Source organism: Bombyx mandarina, chromosome 16 (genome assembly GCF_030267445.1).
Source record: "Bombyx mandarina strain Sakado chromosome 16, ASM3026744v2".
NCBI lineage: Eukaryota > Metazoa > Arthropoda > Insecta > Lepidoptera > Bombycidae > Bombyx > Bombyx mandarina.
The window spans coordinates 1,419,306-1,441,800 of NC_143222.1; the positions used below are offsets into that span (position 1 = coordinate 1,419,306).

The window sequence follows — 22,495 nt, forward strand, 5'->3', positions numbered from 1 at the left end:
ACCTGGTGTTAGGTGGTTACTGGAGCCCATAGACATCTACAACGTAAATGCGCCACCCACCTCGAGATATAAGTTCTAAGATCTCAGTATAGTTATAACGGCTGCCCCACCCTTCGAACCGAAACGCATTACTGCTTCACGGCGGAAATAGGCGGGGTGGTGGTACCTACCCGTGCGGACTCCCAAGAGGTCCTACCACCAGTGATTACGCAAATTATAATTTTGCGGGTTTGATTTTTATTACACGATGTTATTCCTTCACCGTGGAAGTCAATCGTGAACATTTGTTGAGTACGTATTTCATTAGAAAAATTGGTACCCGCCTGCGTATTTCCATTTCCGTGTTCATTAGGAGGCAGTACTGCCTTGAAACACGCACGGGTTTGTCGCGCTAGCTTCCTTTACAAAATCGTGTTCAATTCAAGGCACGTGTCCTTCAATCGTGCACGGGTTTGCAACGCCAACTGCCCTTCTAAACACGTGTTCAAGTTGATGCATGGAACTTAGCCATGAAGTTCGCGCGTAAACTTCGCTCGCGTCTCGTCACTTCGCCAGTCGCATTGGTTTGTTATTCCACTGTACAGCGTTTGAGATAAGTGTGTGCTTTTAAATAATTAAATACTAGATTATGGAAATATTAAAAGATAAATTGGTAATCTAGTGAACAATTATAAATAAACAAACTTTATCTTGTCATGGTGACAAATAAAACAAACTATAGTTATACCGTTAGAACATTTTGAGGTTATGTTTATAGAGTGTGCTTTTGATTAATATGGAACTATTTAAGAACATACTTAGTGGTATTGTGAATAATTTTGAAGTCGTAAAATATGATGGAGACAATGATAATTACCAATGTAAAATTCGATGCGCTTTATCTTGTGAAGGTGATTACGACAAAAAGTGTGGTTATTTCATTGAAAATTTTTCGGAGTCAACTCAAACAAATTGGATTATGTTGAGACGATATTCTCAGCATATACGGTATGATTTCAGAAAAGTATTTATTTGTCATCTTTCGGAAAGAAACAAAACCAAAGATAAAAAGAAAGGTGTGACTAGAAACTATAATTGTAAAGCAAATATTGGGATAAAATTTTTAAAAGTAACTAAGAGTACGATAAAAAATTCGCAACTAATGAAACGGGGATTGAATGTTCTGATAGAGATAAACTATAATCATTCCCACCGAGTCAATGTCGCCCAAGCATTGAGCTTACTGCGTTGTTCGGAAGACACGATAAAACAATTTGAATCGTATTTCGAAGGTGGGATGACAGCTGCAGCAGCAAAATTGTATCATGAAATAGCTATCATTGAAGGATGTGAGAAGAATGCTTACATTACTTTATCTAATGCACAAAAAAATCCATGCGACCGCCAAGTTACTCATCTGTATGAACAATGGCGCCGCCGAACCTACGGAACGCGAGACATCGGTGATATAATTGAAGTTTTAAAACGAAAGAAGATAGAGTTGTCTAAGATAAATGTAGAGATATATTTAAAAGAAGAACCAACTGTTTGTGTTGTAATAACGCCTATTATGCAAAGAGTGTTCATGGCTGGTTTGGCTGATGAAATGGTGTTTATGGATACAAGTGGATCTTGTGACCAAACAAATGCCTGTGTTACATTTATCTTTGCTGCAACGAAAATTGGTGCTTTACCTGTTGTTGTCATTTTGCACACAAGTCAATCTCAAGAAAATTATACACATTCTTTTCAATCTGCAAAAGATTATTTAGAGGAGACTTGCCAGAAGGTTTTTCAACCAAAAATCGTTATGACTGATGATAGCAGCGCAGAAAGGAATGCCTTACGAACAGTATTTCCAAACAGCAGATTACTTCTTTGCATATTTCATGTAAATCAAGCTCTTTGGCGTTGGTTGTGGCAAAGCGAACATGACGTTATTAAAGAAGATCGGCAATCAGTTATGAAAAAATTCCGTACTGTAATGTATGCCAACACAATGCAAGAAGCCGAAATTAGAATGTCTGATTTATCAAATGAGGAGAAAGTTAAGAAAAATAAAAAGCTTGAAAAACATTTAACAGGTTTATGGAATCGGCGTGAGGAGTGGTGTTTAGCATATCGCTCTGATATTCTAACACGAGGGAATAACACAAACAATTACTGTGAATCCTCAATAAGAATTTTTAAAGACGTAGTACTGCAGCGCTGTAAAGTGTTCAATATGTGCGCGTTAGTTGACTTTATCGCGAATACCTTTGAATCATACCACAAGAAAAGGTTGATTCAGTTTGCCAATGGGCGGGCAAGAAATCTTACGTTAGCGTATGAAAAATTTTGCCAAGCAAGTAGTAGTATTAAGGATATTGTACACATGGATGACAATACCTATTTCGTGAAAGAGAAGACTGAACGGTATGTTGTGGACTGTGAATTGGCAACATGTGACTGTCCGTATGGTGCTGGGGGCCGATTTTGTAAACATCTCTGCGCTGTAGAAAGAAAACATGGGACTGTACTTACCACATCGCTACATTTGAATGACTGTGATCGTCAACAATTTGCAAAATTCGCTCTGGGTGACCAGTTTTTACCGTCATTCTTTGAAAATATTACGGGCACAAATAGTGAAGACAGCCAAACTGACTCTATTACACCAGATGATGTTGTACCAAACACTTTTGAACTTCCAATAAATCGGGCGGAAAACAGTGTAATTATCAACAATGAAAACTTTGACACTGCTATTCAAAATATTAAAGCTCAGTGGCAAAGAATTACTGGTATCTTGGAAAAGGATTCAAATGCTGCATACACAAACATTCTTACAAAGTTTGGATCTGATTTGTCGAAGCTACAAACTCCTTCGAGTATTATATCATTTATAGTTGAAAAAAATGTCCGACGAAAATCTCGAAAAATTAATGTACAACCAACATCGCTCGCTCGACGCAAAGAAAGAGGTTTACCATGCAGTGGAAGGATTCAATCAGGACGACCAGCCAAGTCAGAAACGGTGAAAAGAAAACGTGTTCATAATATTGCATCTAATATTGATGATAATGAGCCTCCTGCCAAAAAACATTAATTTTATAAAATTACTTAATTATATTTGTATAAGTACCTACGTTGATTGCCTGCAATACAATACCATACTCATACATACATCTTTGAATATAGATATATTTTGGTCCTAATAAAAGGTTAAAGACTTTGTTTGAGTTTTCTTGCCCATTCATTAAACACAAAAGTGCCTTCGAACAAACACGGATTTGTGGCGCTTAATCAAGGCGCATACTCCTTGCAAACCCGTGCGCGATTGGAGGACGCATACGCTGAATTGAACACGTGTTTAGAAGGGCAGTTGGCGTTGCAAACCCGTGCGCGATTGGAGGACACGTGCCTTGAATTGAACACGATTTTGTAAAGGAAGCTAGCGCGACAAACCCGTGCGTGTTTCAAGGCAGTACTGCCTCCTAATGAACACGGAAATGGAAATACGCTACCCGCCTGCGGGATTCGAACACCGGTGCATCGCTACATACGAATGCACCGGACATCTTATCCTTTAGGCCACAACGACTTATTACTTACTTCCTCCTCCTCCTTGCGTCGGTTTCCTCATTACTGAGGGTCGTGGTCATGGCCTTGAAACAATTACTTACTTACTTACTCATATTTGTTTAATCCTAGACGGGATACCTTGCTAGGCAAGTACCGTATCCATCCCCGACTGGGGATCGATTGGTTTGTCTAGATCCAATTTGTATGCCATGAAAGTAACCGCCTACACTAAAATTACGGAGCCGGGAGCCAGCGTTTCACATATGGTGAGTAAATGAAGTAAAATCGCTGGACATGACGTGTGGCTTCTAGAATTTTTCCCCAAACAGATGTAAGTTTTGTTGTAAAATAACTATAATATAAAATTTATCATGTTAAAATTAGACAAATTTCAACAGCGGTTTAATAACTGTTTAAGTAATATCTGTGAAAGTGCACAAATGTGGGAAAATGAAACAAAGCCGCTGGTCGTAACTTCTCGGGATCTTCCAAAAAGTCCACTAATAAAACCTCAGTAAATGACCACCATTTTACTGAGATTATATTTCATCCTATATCATCTCATCTCATTTCATTTCATCCTAGTTTATTAATGTCTCAAATTAATCATCAATAAAAATATAAATTAAAATAAGACTTGACCTAAAGGCCTTAGTTAACAGGTCATAAAATCCCTCAAAAAAAAAACAATAGTGGGGACGAGACATAATAAAAAAGGCGGTAGTGAGAAAAACAGGAAACAAAGCGGTGTATTCTGTAGTGAACACATACCATTTTTTTTTTTTTAACACCTACCTAGAGATTGTGCATGTGAAATTACAAATAAAGCAATACAGTAACAAGTGGACTATTGCAATATATTTATTTATTCCCTGGCTGGTGGATGCGAAGCTTACACAGATCAGTGAAGTCTCGGTAAATTCCCACCGATTTCCTAGAAAATTATTTATTTTCTTTTCTTCTCATTCCAACTCATCTCGTTTCAGTCTCTTTCAGCATTCGATATTGTAAATTTAATACGATATTAATAAATAAATTGTAAATAATAATCATAATATAAGCTCAACATTCTCGGTAGTGTTGTGTTGACACTAATCAATTAAATGAAAGATTACAACGGATTAATGCCATCGGAAAGATAAGTAAACAAATCGTTTGATTATTTTCATTATAAGACGTCACATCGACAAAAATAGCTAATTAGATAAAAGTGCGAGCCAGGAAAAGCTTACCTGATTGTCCGAACCAAGTTAAAGACAAGATGAACCCTCAGGATTGTTATTAACAGACCTCAAAGATGTCTCGCGTGAAGGTCTCAACATGTGACACTAAATAAACTTACTTTTACCGCTAAATTTTGCGTTTTTTATTGTCATTATACCATTTTCGTGCGAGAGAAAATAACACAGAAGGATGGTCACGAATCTCAGTATTGAAGAATACGGCGCAAGGATGAGGATACCATATTTACTGGTGGTAGGACCTCTTGTGAGTCCGCGCGGGTAGGTACCACCACCCTGCCTATTACTGCCGTGAAGCAGTATTGCGTTTCGATTTGAAGGGTGAGGCAGCCGTTGTAACCATACTGAGACCTTAGAACTTATATCTCAAGGTGGGTGGCCCATTTACGTTGTAGATTTCTATGGGCTCCAGTAACCACTTAACACCAGGTGGGCTGTGAGCTGGTCCACCCATCTAAGCAATAAAAAAAAACAAAAAAAAACACTTGAAATAATCGGTTCACACTAATGACAGGGACGTGGTTTTCTTTGCGTGCGGACTCACAAGAGGTCCTACCACCAGTAAAAGAGTGTTTGTTAAGAGCTCGACACCGACAACTTTAAATTACAAATCGGATAAAGTATGTTTGGTATGTATGAATGGCGCCGCAATTCCAAGGAGTATCCCTACAACCTTCCAAGAGTATTGGGATACTTGGGGTCGACATTTCCAGCGATGTCCAATTTCGGAGTCATTTGGAGGGCAAATAATAAATAAATATTTACTAACAATCACGCCACGTTAACTGGTCCCGTGATAAGTTCGTAAAGAACTTGTGTTACAGGTACCAGATAACGGATATAAATGTAAGATTTTTATTATACACGTACATATATTTAATATACATCCATAACCCTGGAAAAGACATTTATATTTATCATACAAATATCTTCCCTTGGCGGGATTCGAACCCGCGACCCCCTTGTGTAGTGACCATGTCACTTACCACTACACCAGACGACCGTTAGCCAAGCCAAGTTGGCGTCAAAAATGCTGGGAGTCCTCAATAGAGCGAAGCGGTACTTTACGCCTGGATAAAGACTTTTGCTTTACAAAGCACAGGTCCGGCCTCGCGTGCAGTACTGCTTCCACCTCTGGGGCTCCCAAATACCAGCTACTTCCATTTGACTCCATACAGAAAAGAGCTGTTCGGATTGTCGATAATCCCATTCCTTCGGATCGTTTGGAACCTCTGGGTCTGCGGAGGGACTTCGGTTCCCACTGTATTCTGTACCGTATGTTCAATGGGGAGTGCTGTGAGGAATTGTTTGAGATGATACCGACATCTCGCTTTTACCATCGCACCGCCCGCCACCGGAGTAGAGTTCATCCATACTACCTGGAGCCACTACGTTCATCCACAGTGCGTTTCCAGAGATCTTTTTTGCCACGTACCATCCGGCTATGGAATAAGCTCCCCTCCACGGTGTTTCCCGAGCGCTATGACATGTCCTTCTTCAAACGAGGCTTGTGGAGAGTATTAAACGCTAGGCAGCGGCTTGGCTCTGCCCCTGGCATTGCTGATGTCCATGAGCGACGGTAACCACTCACCATCAGGTGGGCCGTATGCTCGTCTGCCTATACGGCAATAAAAATAATAAATATTTTCGCAAACTTATAGCATTTCTATTTACCCTAGTGCTGGTGGGTCAAGAAAGATCTGCCACGCATTGATGGAAATATCATCAGGGGCGGAACGCGACCCGCCGCCGCACCAGACGAAGGTTTATGATTTACCGCAGCCAAGATATTAAAAAGCCTTATAACGGATGTATTTGGAGATCTTGTGCGGTGTATGTTATGTGGTGATTTTTCGTTTGTACAATATATTTCAATTAAACATAATACCGGTGTCTTCGTCTACATAAGATTCAATCTAGGGTGTGGAACATGAAAGCTTAACGTCGATACATAATCATGACGAAAATTATTATCTTGGATTAAGTTTAATGCGTATTTTTATCACAATTAATCTTCTGAAATCATTCAAACCGATTCTCCTATAGAAATGATTTTGATATTGAATTTTTGAATTAGTCTTTTCTGAAATGGCACAGTGGGCGGTTTTGCTTCTGGTAGCGATTGCTGGAGTGGCTGTGGTGAGTATGATCGAATTCGCCTCCTCTGTATTTTGACGGTACTCTACAATAAATATTTGTCTTCAATTAGATCGGACCGTAATATGACCAGCCACCGTTCTCATCGAACCCGTCGAATGCGACGAAGGGTTCGGCGAGTAAATTAACTCACAAATACAGCCCACTTACAGTTAGAGTAGAGCCCACAGAGTTACTCACTAGATTTTCTCAGTGGGTCGGGATTCCGATCCGGTGGTAGAGTCAGCAAAGCACTGTCCTTGCTAGAGCTAGTGTTAGCAAATGCGCCCGGGCTGTGCCCCCTGAGCTCGTGAAATAAAAATAAAACCGTTCTAATTCAGACACTCGGATTGCTTATTTTTTTTATTTTTATGAACGGAAGTATAATTTTCGGTGTAACTTAGTTTAGAATGCGGGTTGTTGGTTTAAAAAGAAGCGTAAGTATTTATTTATAAAGATCACTTTTCTCGTTCAAAGGTGTCTGCGGATCCGGCTCTGACCTTCGTCGAAAATGTCAGGGGTGAGTAATTAATCGCTCAGGATGTTGAGAAAAGCTATCCGGAGTTGCGAAGAAAAGAATTCAGGAATTACTTGACACCAATTATTTCATTTCATTAACGTTTACCACCTCCGTTATTTAATAATGAAGATGGTAAATCTATACTAATATATAAATCTACAGTGGTTTTTACGGACGTTCCGTTATAACTACTGAACCGTGCATCCGATTGACTTGAAACTTGGTATACATGTAGAAAATACATGTACTTAATTTATAGGCTAATATTAATATGAGTGTTCCCCCCTACAACAGAACTCCCTACACTAGTTGCGGGGGCGTAAATAATGAGAATCTTTATGGGGGTGACAAATAATAATGTTAATTTTAAATGCCCAGCGAAGGGGATGGGTACAGCTAGTTTATCTATAAATTCCTTGTATAATTTTTTTTTTTTTTTATTGCTTAATTGCCTGGACGAGCTCTCAGCCCACCTGGTGTAAAGTAGTTACTGGAGCCCATAGATATCTACAACGTAAATGCGCCACCCACCTTGAGATATAAGTTCTAAGGTCTCAAGTATAGTTACAACGGCTGCCCCACCCTTCAAACCGAAACGCATTATTGCTACACGGCAGAAATAGGCAGGGTGGTGGTACCCACCCGCTCGGACTCACAAGAGGTCCTACCACCAGTAATTTAACAGATTGCGATTTTTAATAAACCACGTTTAAGTTATCCCTTATTATTTAACATGGTACGCCCTCTGGGTAGGTGGTGCGATGACCTCCGAACGATGGCCGGCAAGAGGTGGATGAGGAGATCCGAAGACCGGGCTTAGTGGTGTGGATTGGGAGAGGCCTATGTCCAGCAGGGGACGTATGTGGGCTGATGAAGCTACCCCTATTTTTTATTGCATAAATGGCTGCACAAGCTCACGTTTTCCGGTGTAATTAATCTAGGTATCACAACGTCAATTGGCCGCATTCAACTTGAAACATGATGCTGTCTGTCCTAACCTTTAAACTGGGTCGCGTGGCTGCGTCGTGACAGAATTACGATCATAAAGATCCGTTTGTGGTCAAGATATTCAAACTCCCTAGGGCATCATCACTCTCTTACCAGACCACCTCTTAAGTCGATCAGTTAGTAACAATAATAATTATACTACAGCATCAGCTACTGATCGAAATTGATATTGTTGTTGGAGTGATTGTTGGATTAAAAGTTACTTTTTAGGTTCTGAGTGTGCACTTCTTATCTTGTATGTGTCTCTAGTCCCAATGGTATCAGAGTCAATTCCAGTCAGTGTCCGTTAAAAATCGATTAATATTATTTATATCATATTTGTTAATCCGTGAATTCCCCAAAACTTGGAATACGTAGTCAGGGATGACAGTCGGAAGAAATTACGATTGATTGGCAATCTGATAGAAAATCGATTAGGGGGTTGAAACCAATGTGTGATAAAGTCAGCGCAAGTGTTGGCGGCTAGGTCGACAATAGTTCACGGGCATGTGGTCCATGAAGAACACAGCACTTGGTATGAGGCACATGTAGGAAGAGTAAGAGGTTTGTAAAGAAATCGCGTAGAAATGCAGCTGAAAATTATCTTACTGGGTTTGTCTGTAAATTACTCAACGCATTACAGCCGGCGCTAGGATCGTATCAGGATGGGAAGCAGAAGAAGGACAGTTCCCTTACCAGCTGTCACTGCGCATGGTGAACCCTGAGGGAGCAGTCAACGCTTGTGGAGCCACCATCATCCACAGCGATTGGGGACTCACGGCCGCTCATTGCACTGCTACGTAAGTATCTCGTTTCTACCTGGCCTACCTAGTTTTAAGTTCTTTATCGGAGCCCATAGGCATCAACACCTAACCTTGAGACATGAGGTTGATGTTTCAATTATAAAAAATACCGCCTGTTCAAATCTTCAAACCGGGACACATGACTGCTTTGTGGCAAAAATATGTAGCAGGCGGTACAATTATAGATCATAAACCCTTGCCCTGGTAAAACTGGAAATGTTTCCGGGCCACTAGTAATCTCTCAAATATAAAAAACAAGATCATAAACCTTGAGTCGTGAGTTTGAGGTCTCATTTGCATCTTATAATGGGATAAGCTGTAGCACCTTTAAATCATAACCCTAAATTGGTTCACGGCAGGAATAGGTAGCATAGTCGTACCTATCCATGTGAGGCAACGTAATTGCTAGTGGCAGACCAATGCTCTACGAACACAACGAACTTCTTATGCCTTAGCTTACGCTTCTGTTACTGTATTATTTTGTGTTGATACTGGAAAATAACCTAAGATATTATGCGCGGTATTCATTTTGCAAATAAAGCCCTGCATTTGAGATATGTGCTAATGAAAAAAAACTATTTACCACCACAGTCGCGTAACCATAGTCATCAGAGCTGGTGCAGTCAACATGACACGGCCCGCTGTTGTTTTCGAGACGACAGATTATTTGAACCACCCACTTTACGACGAATCGATACCGCAGATTGTCCAACCTCACGACATCGGCCTCATCAAGTTTGGACGCTCCCTCGTTTTTAATGGTGATGTATTTTTTTAAGTGATTTTATGACCTGGTAACTAAGACCTTTAAGTCATGTCTTATTTTAATTTATATTCTTATTTTTATGAAAAATGATAATATGGAGTGAAATGAAATGAAAATGATTAATTTGAGACATTAATCAACTGGGATGAAATTAAATGAAATGAGATGATATGGGATGAAATATAATCTTAGTAAAATGGTGGTCATTTACTAAGATTTTTTCAGTGGACTTTTTGGAGGATCCCGAGAAGTTGCATCTAGCGGCTTTGTTTCATTTTCCCACATTTGTGCACTTTCACAGATATTAAACAGTTAATAAACCACCGTTATTACACATTTAAACCTGAAGAGACACTAAATAGACAAAATAAAACAAATCACACAATTTCACTCCTCGCGTTCCCGCCAAAAAGTCCAATGGTGATGTATAATATTTATTTTTAATGTACCCTCCATTCGAAACAAAATTAATATTCCTCAGAAGTTATCTAAGTTACTAAGTCGTACCTTATAATTTCCTATTAGGTTACTTAACAAGGCATTCAATGGTTGTGACGCGAGCGACTGCCAGTCTGGCGTCCTGTGGGGGTAGGGTGGTGTATGAGCGCAGGGGAGTCGTTTAGTGGGTGGGCCCTAAAGTCCTTGGGCCCGCGATCTGCTCTCAACAACTGCAGATCGTTGAGTCTCACATACCCCGCGCGCCCCTTATGCGCGGGGACCTAGTAGGGGTTCGGCCCCGGCCCGAAAAAAAAAAAGGTGGTGGGAAGAGATGAGCCCTACGCTGTGCGTCACTATGTCCATCAGCCTCGTTTGAGTTCTGTCTCATCCATGGTTTGAGTACAGGTAGCTCGAATCCTAAATACTGGCCTCCCGTCTGACGTTTCTGATATTTTCTTTTCAGCCATTTCGCGAATACCTGTCCACGAAAGAACATAAAAAATAAAGATTTTATGTGAATTACAGACTACGTCCAACCGATAAGGCTACAAAGCTCTTACCATAAGGATTACAACTACGACGGTTACCGTCTGACTGCCACCGGTTGGGGAAGAACCTGGACCAATGGTAAGATCAATGGTTTTGTGGAACTAGGTCTGCGGACGAGCTTACAGCGTTCCTAATGTTCAGTGATCACCGGAAGCGACTATAGGTATCACAACGTGAACACCCCTAAACCTTGCAATATAGGGTCCAAGTCTCAATTGCTGCTGCCCCACCTTTCAAATCAGAACATATGAATGACTGCTCTGCGGCAATAGACAGGATTCGTCAGACACAGCCCAATGAGTTTCTCGACGGATTTTCTCAGTGGGTCGCGATTTCGATCCAGCAGTAAATTCTGCGAAGCACTGCTCTTGCTAGGACTAGTGTTAGGAAATTTTCTCAGGTTGAGCCCGTGAGCTCACTTACCCGTCCGGGCGTAGCTGGAATGGCCTCTTAGTCTTATCAGTATATATTTAGTATACTGATTTCCCTTAAACACGTTCACTGCCATGTAGGTCACCGGTGCCCTACGCGACGCACTGAAGTTACTATGTCGGTTATTCTCTTCGTTCTTCTTATCAAAGCGCCGGAATATCTAGCAGACTCTGGGAAAGACGAATCCAAAGATACTGACAATGAATCTATTTCTAAGAGACCTAAAAGACTAAAACATACATTAATAAACAAAAGAAGGCAAAGTTAGGCAATCCAAGCGCTTAGTTACAGAAATCGGCACAATTACTTCAGTGCGAAGCGTAGGGCACCGGTGACCTACATGACAGTTAAAGGGTTAAAGCCAATTAAAAAATATGTGTGTAACTCATCAAAACTAAAGAATATAAGAAGAATAAACTAAATTTATTTTGAAGCCCCAATTCTTATCCATTATCCTTAGTCATAAACCATGGCCATAAGAATTGGCGTACATTCTGAATCCTGGTTGGGTCATTGTTTTTAGGTACGGCTCCTGAAAATATGAACTGGGTCTTCCTTCGAGGTGTGACCAACTCGTTCTGCTCAGAAATTTTCGTAATCAACAATATCGTTCAGGATTCCACCATCTGCGCTTCAGGATACAACATGACAAGCCAGTCTACCTGCCAAGTCAGTATTCGTCTTGTTTACCAATGGTGCCTAACAAAAAAGTTACTGTCACGTATGCAGCCATTTTGGGATGCTTGTGGCACAATCTCGCAAAAATGGCTGAAAATCAGTAAACGACGCATGACGCGACTGTCTCCGGATTGGTATTCATCAGACATGTACATTTTTTTCTAATTAAATACGTACATCACGAACATCTTCCATGAGGTAAGGGCTGGTGAATTAGAAGACAAACCCCGGTTTCAAGTCAACTTGGAAGGGCAAGGTTTTTGGACTCCTTTGAAGTCGTCGTGGCCTAAAGGATAAGACGTCCGGTGCATTCGTGTTGAGCGATGTTCGAATCTCAGGCGGGTACCAATTTTTCTAATGAAATACGTACTCAACAAATGTTCACGATTGACTTCCACGGTGAAGGAATAACATCGTGTAATAAAAACGAAACCCGCAAAATTATAATTTGCGTAATTACTGGTGGTAGGACTTCTTCTGAGTCCGCACGGGTAGGTACCACCACCCTGCCTATTTCTGCCGTGAAGCAGTAATGCGTTTCGTTTTGAAGGGTAGGGCAGCCGTTGTAACTATACTTGAGACCTTAGAACTTTATATCTCAAGGTGGGTGGCGTATTTACGCTGTAGATGTATATGGGCTCCAGTAACCACTTAACACCAGGTGGGCTATGAACTCGTACACTCATCTAAGCAATAAGAAAAAAAACTCCTGATTTAAAAAAAAACAGGGTTCAGAATTAGAGGGCTACCTTTAGAGAAAACCTCTACGAAGCTACTGATCCTATAGTCCTGGTTTAGGAGGTATAGGGTCCTGTGATAGTGCTGATGTTTGGTTTACATACCCTCCATGTAGAATCTTTAGTCCAGTTCGACTCGTGAAGGCTCTCATCTGCCAAACTGTCCAGTGACCACTCCAAGCAGATGGTGGAGCTGACTTTTACAGAGCTTGTTGGTATTCTCTATAACTCGATTATAATTCGAGGAATCAAGATAAAGTTGTATCTATGGATTAAATTCATGGTATACACCGGCTTGACTCTGCCCCTGGCATTGCTGATGTCCATGAGCGACGGTAACCACTCATCATCAAGGGGGACATATGCTCGTCTGCCTACACGGTTTTTTTTTATTACTTCGATTGGACGAGCACACAGCCCACCTGATGTTAAGTGGTTACTGGAGCCCATAGACATCTACAACGTAAATGCGCCACACACCTTGAGATATGAGGTCTGAGATCTCAGTATAGTTACAACGGCTGCCCCACCCTTCAAACCGAAACGCTTAATTACTGCTTCACGGCAGAAATAGGCAGGGTGGTGGTACCCACCCGCACGGACTCACAAGAGGTCCTACCTTAGGTAGGTTGCTGTGGATTTTGATAACTAAGCATCGGACGGGCTGCGTGTTCGTCTGTCCTTTTATTGAAACTAGAGGTCCCGAAGTAGTCGAAATTCGACTATAATTAATTGGAATTGTAAGTTTGTACACTATTATGATTGTATTTTATACTTCAATAATCACAAATTTCGCCAAGACTACACTATAAAAAATATTAATAAAGACAAACCATATTCTATTCTCAATTTGACAACAGACGTCAAGAACAAAAGTTTGACAATATATAAGTAGTATGCATGCGTGTGTGCGTCAAATACATGGTATGTAGTGTGTGTAATATTTTCTTTATTGATTTAAATGTATCTTTTATGCATTATTTTAAAAAAATATTGGCATTGTGCACTTATTCTCTATAAGTGTGGAAAATTTCATATTCCTCCGTCCGCGCAATTTTCGTAAAAAGGGATACAAAGTTTTTGCTTCACGTATTAATATATAGATAATATAAAAATACACATTGTACATTCAAGTTTCACTAAGCCTATTTGCGGCTTTATTCCACTGATGAAAGAGACATCTTTGTTTTCTTCTCAGGGTGACAGCGGCGGAGGACTGACCGTTGTCGACGTTGACGGACAAGTGTCACAAGTTGGAATTTCGTCCTTCGTTTCCAGTACTGGTTGTCACACTGATTACCCTGCAGGTAAGATTCCACATTCTACCAGTTAAGATACTTATTTACATAGACTAGTGGTGCCCCCGGTAGTCGAAATTCGACTATAATTAATTGAAATTATAGGTCTGTAGACTATTCTTATACTTCTACTATAGAAGTATACAAAACTACCTACATTTTAGACAAATATTTATAAAGACAAACAATATTTAATAAATAAAAAAGGGCTTTTATGACCTGGTAACTAAGACCTTTAAGTCATGTCTTCTTTTAATTTATATTCATATTTTTGTGAAAGATGATAATTTGGAGTGAAATGAAGATGATTAATTTGAAATATTAATCAACTGGGATAAAATTTAATTAAATGAGATGAGATAATAGTGGATAAAATATAATCTCAGTAAAATGGTGTCATTTATTGAGATTTTTTCAGTGGACTTTTTGGAGGATCCCGAGAAGTTATGTTCAGCTGCTTTGTTTCAATTTCCAACATTTGTGCACTTTCACACATATTAAACAGTTAATAAACCACCGTTATTACACATTTAAACTTGAAGAAACACGAAATAGACAAAATGAAACAAATCACACAATTTCACTCCTCGCTTTTCCGCTAAAAAGTCCCAATATTTAATCTATTCTCAATTTGACCATAGACTATATTTCCCACACTTATATTCTATATATTCTATATTCTTATATTCTATAATATAAGTGTGGAAAATTTCATACTGCACCGTCCGCACAATTTTCGTAGAAAGGGGTACAACATTTTTGATGGTTTCAAATCCAAACAGGTTTCATCCGGCCCGGTCATTACCACGACTGGTACTTAGAGGTCACCGGAATCGACTTCGACTGGAAACCCGAAACAATCGAACAACAATGAACTGAATCACTAAATAAATAAAACAATAAAAGCGATGCCCGTTTTGTTTTCCTTATAAATTCACCAATATCTATTACTAGCTTTTGCCCGCGACTCCGTCCGCGTAGAATAGTTACTTTGGTATAACGCTAAATTTTACCCGCCACTTCATTTACGTAGAAAGTGAAAATATTTTTGAATTATAGAATGTTAAGGAGCTATTTAAACCCCTATTTTGAAACATTCTTTATTGGTGCTCCACTTGTATTGGTCTTGGCGTGATGTTATATTATAGCCTATAGCTTTTCTCGATAAATGGGCTATCTAACACTGAAAGAATTTTTCAAATCGGACTAGTTGTTTCGGATATTAGCGCGTTCAAACAAACAAACTCTTCAGCTTTATAATATTAAAACAGGATTAGATCCTCCTCCTCCTCCTCTCCTGATTTAGATTAAAACAGGAGCTCTCAGGAACTCGTGAGAGATCGTTAGTTCTTTTTTCCTTTTAATCCTCCTCCTCCTCGCGTCGTTTTCCTCATTACTGAGGGTCGTGACTCCCTAACTGCATCCGTTTCTCCCGTACGATATCCCTCCATCTGCTGCGATCCTTAGCTTCATGAAGGGCATTGTGGAAGTTGATGTTCAGAGAAAATCGTATTTGGTTCGACTATCTTGTGGGACTGCGTCCTCTGGGACGTTTGCCATCTACCTTGCCTGTCACCATCAGCTTTTCAAGATTGTGACCCTCTTTACGAGCAATATGGCCGAAGAACTCCAGTACCCTACTAAGGCATATAGTAATCAGCCTTTAATAGCAAAAATATCAGAAGATTTTTTTCTTTCTTATATGGGTGGACGAGCTCGCAGCCCACCTGGTGTTAGGTGGTTACTGGAGTCCATAGACATCTACAACGTAAATGCGCCACACACCTTGAGATATAAGGTCTAAGGTCTCAAGTGTAGTTACAACGGCTGCCCCACCCTTCAAACCGAAACGCATTATTGCTTCACGGCAGAAATAGGCAGGGTGGTGGTACCTACCCGCGCGGACTCACTAGAGGTCCTACCACCAGTAATTATGCAAATTATAATTTTGCGGGTTTGATTTTTATTACACGACTAGCGACCCGCCCTCGCTTCGCTTCGGAAACATTAAAACACAAATGAAACCAAAAAAAATAATTAAAAAAAATTATAAAAAAAGTAGCCTATGTTCATCAGGGACAATGTCGGCTTCTAATGGCAAAAGAATTTTTCAAATCGGTCCAGTAGTTTCGGAGCCTATTCGAAACAAACAAACAAACAAATCTTTCCTCTTTATAATATTATATTATATATTATATAATATTATATAGTATAGATGTTATTCCTTCACCGTGGAAGTCAATCGTGAACATTCCTTAAGTACGTATTTCATTAGAAAAATTGGTACCCGCCTGCGGGATTTGTACACTGGTGCATCGCTTCAACACGAATGCACCGGACGTCTTATCCTGTAGGCCACGACGCGGCGACGACTTCAAAAGTCTATACACACATACAAAGTATATACATATTTATATACAAGAATTGCTCGTCACTACATAGTATAAAACAAAGTCGCTTTTTCTGTCCCTATATCCCTATGTATGCTTAAATCTTTAAGACTACGCAACGGATTTTGATGCGGTTTTTTTTAATAGATAGAGTGATTGAAGAGGAAGGTTTATATGTACCTAGTCAGGTCATAAATTCTGTCACATGTTTAATGTAAAATAATTGAAACAAGTTTATTCATTATGTAATCATTCATATACCAAAATGAACTTAACAAAACATAGATTCTTATGACACTAAAGTTTATTCAAAATGACCTCCGTGATTTTGAATACAGGCCTTCAATCTGCGCGGCCAGTCGTCTTTCGCAGCACGAACGAGGTCCATGTCAATATCGGCGGCTGCCTTAATCAAGGATGTCTTGAGTGACTCCAAATTGGGATGAGGCTTTGAGCACGCCTTTTCCTCCAAGTGTTGCCATATCTTAAAATCTAACGGATTCAAATCTGGACTGGAGGAGGGTCAGTCTTCGTGCCGGATGAAGTCGATTTCACGCACCGCCAGCCAGTCTTGTGTGCTCTTCGCTCTATGAGCTGGCGCCGAATCTTGTTGGAATACCCAGTGACTGTTATTGAACATGGTATGAGAAACAGGTTCCACAAGGTTCGTCAGGACTGTATTTTGATACACAACTTCATTCGTTTTTACACCTTTCTCACAAAAATGTACCTCTGTTAAGCCCCAATAAGAAACTCCCAACCATACCATGAGCGAGGATGGAAAATGACCTCGTTGGACACGCGGAATACGGTTGCTCGCTTCTTCACTACTGTGTGCGTACACCTTATCATTTTGTTTGTTGTAGCTCTCTTCTACGGTAAAAATTTATTCATCCGAAAAAAGAATTTCCCGATATTTTTTTCCCGCGTACCGCTTCAACAAAGAGCGGCATCTCTTCAGTCTCAGGTCCATTAGACGAGCATTCAAACGATGTCCTGTTTTTCTTCGATATGCCCGAAGCCTTAAGTCTTCATTTAACACCCTTTTCACCGTGGTTCTGCTTAACCCCATCTGAAGGGCCAACAGTTTCTGCTTACGTTTGGGATTTCTTTGAATTCGCGTCTTCACAGCTTTTATCACTGCTGGAGTCCTAACAGACCGAGGGCGACCACTTCTTGACCTGTCATCTACACTAGAGTCTTCATTGTATCGTTTGATGGTACGATAAACGAATCTTTTGGTTGGTTATATTCAAATTTTTCAGTATGTTAAAAATTTGAATTGGCGCGTAACCGCAACGATGCAACGCAATAACTGCAACACGGTCTTCTTTAAGCGTCCACTCCATATTTAAAAATGAGTAAAATTCTAAAATTATACATTTTTATTATCATGAACAATTCGAAATTCGAATTCAATAAACTTTTTTGTGGCCAGCATTCTAAAAGAAAAGTTTTTACTGTGTGACAATACTTATGACCTGACTAGTTATATATAAAAATGAATTACTGTTCGTTAGTTTCGCTAAAACTCGAGAACGGCTGGACCGATTTGGCTAATTTTGGTCTTGAATTATTTGTGGAAGTCCAGAGATGGTTTAAAGGTAGATAAATATGAAAATGCTCGGATTTAAATAAAAATAATAGTTTTGTTTTTCCTTTGATGTCCCCCCCGTCGGACGGATTCCTTTTGTCACATTCCGATAGAGGCACCCGTCACGTGCGGACGTGCTCATCGTCCACTCGATCGCCCGGTCTTTGTTCGCCCGGCTTTTGTTAGCCCGGCCATTGTTCGCGCGGCCTGTGTTCGTGATACATCTGCCGACCAAGTGTGTTTCCTGGAAGCTTTTATTTGTTTTGTTTTAGTTATTTTTGTGTTCGTGGAACATTTGCCGACAAAGTGTTTTCCTGCAAGTATTTATTTGTTTTGTTTCTTTTTGTAATTTCTGTTTTGTTGTGCTTTTTCTTTGTCCTGTAGTAATCGCGCCGCATTGCCACCTGTGTTCAATAGAACCGCTCAGGTCCGAGAAGTTGGGGCCTCGCCGCAAGGCGAGTGTTTCAAGGCCCGGGGCCGCCCCACCTGGGTACTCAGCGATCATGGACGCTGTATTCGCGGAATTCCTCCGACTTCGCCACCCACAGCTCGCCTCAGAGTTTCTGGCCTTCAAGGCCAATCACACTGCGAGCCCTCTCGAGGACTCCGCCGCGCTCGCTGCTCCTGCGTCGCCTGTACCTGCGTGCAGAGCTTCTGCATTGAGCACCGCAGCCTCTGTCGTGCCTGCCGCTCCCGTGTCGCCTATACTGGCGAGAAAAGCTGCTGCGTCGTCCGCCGTGACCATCGTTTCAGCTGAGCGATCATCCGCGGCCTCCGTCGCGCCCTCTAAAACACCTACACTTGCTCGTAGGTCGCCTGCACCCGCCTCCTCGTGCTCCGACTCTGACTCGGACATGGAGGTCGACCTCGCCCCCGCCTCATCGACGGATGGATTCACCCTGGTACAGAAGGGTAAGAAGCGTGCCGCGGAGTCTCGAGCTCCCGCGGCCGCTAAAATTAGCAAAGCCCTGAACGCGTCGCGCCCCCGCCCTCAGACTCCCGTTGCGCCCCCAGCCCGTGCCACTCCGTCGCCGCGTCCGGTGGCACAAAATAAAACCCAGTCCCCTCCCCCGGTTATCCTTCAGGAAAAGGCAGCTTGGGATCGAGTTTGCCTGGCCCTTAAGGCCAAAAATATAAATTTCACGAATGCCCGTAACCTCGCGAACGGCATTCAAATTAAGGTTCAAACACCCGACGACCATAGGGCCCTCTCTTCTTACCTCCGTAAGGAACGTATAAGTTTCCATACTTATACGCTCCAGGAGGAGCGCGAACTCCGCGTTGTAATACGCGGAATCCCTAAAGAGTTAGATGTAGAGCTCGTCAAGGTCGATCTGTTAGAACAGGGCTTTCCAGTGAATTCTGTGCACCGTATGCACACCGGTCGCGGTAGGGAGCCATATAATATAGTTCTAGTCACCCTCCAGCCTACCCCCGAGGGTAAGAAAATCTTCAACACACAGACCGTCTGTAGGCTCTCCGGTATCGCCATCGAAGCCCCCCATAAAAAAGGCACTCCTAGCCAGTGCAATAACTGTCAATTGTACGGGCACTCTTCCCGTAACTGTCACGCGCGCCCCCGATGTGTTAAGTGTTTGGGCGATCACGCCACGGCCCTCTGCGCTCGCGACCAAAAAACCGCGACGGAGCCGCCTAGCTGCGTCCTGTGTCGAACACAGGGTCACCCCGCGAATTACCGTGGTTGCCCCCGAGCCCCTAAAATAAATCGCCGCGTCGCCCGCCAAAACCGCCTCCGAGCTTCTGGCCCAGACATCAAAGCCTCGGCACCCTCTGCGTCGCAGGCTAAGCCAGCGTTCGTTCCGGCGGCGGTGCCCAGTGTCTCGGCCTGGGCAAAACCGCTGCCGTACACGAACACGGCTACAACTCCCTCCTCCGCGATTCGTCCCGCCCCCGCGACTCGTCCCTCTCCCGCGACTTGCCCTCCGACCGCGTCCGAAAATCTCGCTTTAGCGATCGACTTCTTTCAGTCGATCAACTTTGAGCGCGTTAACGCTTTGGGCGACGCCATTCGCGCTGCCTCCACTGCACAACACTTTATCGCCGTTGTGCAAGAATACGCCGACGTATACGCGTCATTAAATACGTACGTCCTCCCCTCACTCCGCCGGTAATCAATGGCGTATATAAGTAGAATAAAGCCCCTATCCGTAACGATAGGATTTTTTAACGCTTACGGTCTCGCAAATCAACGTGATCAGGTTTCTGACTTTTTGCGTGACCATCAAATTGATATCTTTTTAGTGCAGGAGACCCTACTTAAGCCCGCGCGCCGTGACCCTAAAATCGCGAACTATAACATGGTCAGGAACGACAGGCTCTCTGCCCGTGGTGGTGGTACCGTCATTTACTATAGAAGAGCCCTGCATTGCGTCCCGCTCGATCCTCCCGCGCTCGCTAATATCGAAGCATCAGTGTGCCGAATCTCACTGACGGGACACGCGCCGATCGTTATCGCGTCCGTTTATCTTCCACCGGATAAGATCGTTCTAAGCAGTGATATCGAGGCGCTGCTCGGTATGGGGAGCTCTGTCATTCTGGCGGGCGACCTAAATTGTAAACACATCAGGTGGAACTCACACACCACAACCCCGAATGGCAGGCGGCTTGACGCGTTAGTCGATGATCTCGCCTTCGATATCGTCGCTCCGCTAACCCCGACTCACTACCCGCTAAATATCGCGCATCGCCCGGATATACTCGACATAGCGTTATTAAAAAACGTAACTCTGCGCTTACACTCGATCGAAGTAGTTTCAGAGTTAGATTCAGACCACTGTCCCGTCGTTATGAAGCTCGGTCGCGCTCCCGATTCCGTTCCCGTCACGAGGACTGTGGTGGATTGGCACACGCTGGGCATCAGCCTGGCTGAATCTGATCCACCATCGCTCCCGTTTAACCCGGACTCTATCCCGTCTCCTCAGGATACCGCTGAAGCCATAGACATCTTAACGTCACACATCACCTCGACATTAGATAGGTCATCGAAACAAGTTGTAGCGGAGGACTTCCTTCACCGCTTCAAATTGTCCGACGATATTAGGGAACTCCTTAGAGCTAAGAACGCCTCGATACGCGCCTACGACAGGTATCCTACCGCGGAAAATCGTATTCGAATGCGTGCCCTACAACGCGACGTAAAGTCTCGCATCGCCGAAGTCCGAGATGCCAGATGGTCTGATTTCTTAGAAGGACTCGCGCCCTCCCAAAGGTCTTACTACCGCTTAGCTCGTACTCTCAAATCGGATACGGTAGTAACTATGCCCCCCCTCGTAGGCCCCTCAGGCCGACTCGCGGCGTTCGATGATGACGAAAAAGCAGAGCTGCTGGCCGATACATTGCAAACCCAGTGCACGCCCAGCACTCAATCCGTGGACCCTGTTCATGTAGAATTAGTAGACAGTGAGGTAGAACGCAAAGCCTCCTTGCCACCATCGGATGCGTTACCACCCGTCACCCCGATAGAAGTTAAAGACTTGATCAAAGACCTACGTCCTCGCAAGGCTCCCGGTTCCGACGGTATATCTAACCGCGTTATTAAACTTCTACCCGTCCAACTCATCGTGATGTTGGCATCTATTTTCAATGCCGCTATGGCGAACTGTATCTTTCCCGCGGTGTGGAAAGAAGCGGACGTTATCGGCATACATAAACCCGGTAAACCAAAAAATCATCCGACGAGCTACCGCCCGATTAGCCTCCTCATGTCTCTAGGCAAACTGTATGAGCGTCTGCTCTACAAACGCCTCAGAGACTTCGTCTCATCCAAGGGCATTCTCATCGATGAACAATTCGGATTCCGTACAAATCACTCATGCGTTCAACAGGTGCACCGCCTCACGGAGCACATTCTTGTGGGGCTTAATCGACCAAAACCGTTATACACGGGAGCTCTCTTCTTCGACGTCGCAAAAGCGTTCGACAAAGTCTGGCACAATGGTTTGATTTTCAAACTATTCAACATGGGCGTGCCGGATAGTCTCGTGCTCATCATACGGGACTTCTTGTCGAACCGCTCTTTTCGATATCGAGTCGAGGGAACCCGCTCCTCCCCACGACCTCTCACAGCTGGAGTCCCGCAAGGCTCTGTCCTCTCACCCCTCCTATTTAGCTTATTCATTAACGATATTCCCCGGTCGCCGCCGACCCATTTAGCTTTATTCGCCGACGACACGACTGTTTACTATTCTAGTAGAAATAAGTCCCTAATCGCGAAGAAGCTTCAGAGCGCAGCCCTAGCCCTAGGACAGTGGTTCCGAAAATGGCGCATAGACATCAACCCAGCGAAAAGTACTGCGGTGCTATTTCAGAGGGGAAGCTCCACACGGATTTCCTCCCGGATTAGGAGGAGGAATCTCACACCCC

The 22,495-nt window shown here is 42.7% G+C and overlaps 2 protein-coding genes across 2 annotated transcripts; both read left to right on the forward strand.

Annotated features, from left to right (window-relative positions):
- Positions 1 to 330: 330 nt before the first annotated feature.
- Positions 331 to 3,443, forward strand: LOC149501200 (uncharacterized). Its single transcript, XM_089733676.1, has one exon. It carries the CDS (start codon positions 776 to 778, stop codon positions 3,065 to 3,067), a length of 2,292 nt encoding a protein of 763 aa, XP_089589802.1. The 5' UTR covers positions 331 to 775; the 3' UTR covers positions 3,068 to 3,443.
- A 3,364-nt stretch (positions 3,444 to 6,807) lies between these two features.
- LOC114243394 (epithelial serine protease) lies at positions 6,808 to 15,037 on the forward strand. Its single transcript, XM_028174876.2, has 8 exons — positions 6,808 to 6,923; positions 7,398 to 7,440; positions 9,071 to 9,227; positions 9,822 to 9,991; positions 10,960 to 11,061; positions 11,939 to 12,084; positions 14,029 to 14,137; positions 14,911 to 15,037. Exons 1-8 carry the CDS (start codon positions 6,873 to 6,875, stop codon positions 15,000 to 15,002), a joined length of 870 nt encoding a protein of 289 aa, XP_028030677.2. The 5' UTR covers positions 6,808 to 6,872; the 3' UTR covers positions 15,003 to 15,037.
- The last annotated feature ends 7,458 nt before the right edge of the window (positions 15,038 to 22,495 follow it).

Bases quoted from the DNA above. Each gene is read 5' to 3' on its own strand.
- LOC149501200 (XM_089733676.1), top strand. From the start codon at position 776: ATGGAACTATTTAAGAACATACTTAGTGGTATTGTGAATAATTTTGAA.
- LOC114243394 (XM_028174876.2), top strand. From the start codon at position 6,873: ATGGCACAGTGGGCGGTTTTGCTTCTGGTAGCGATTGCTGGAGTGGCT. The intron at 9,228-9,821 runs GTAAGTATCTCG...TTACCACCACAG, and splicing joins GCCGCTCATTGCACTGCTAC to TCGCGTAACCATAGTCATCA. The intron at 14,138-14,910 runs GTAAGATTCCAC...AAATCCAAACAG, and splicing joins TCACACTGATTACCCTGCAG to GTTTCATCCGGCCCGGTCAT.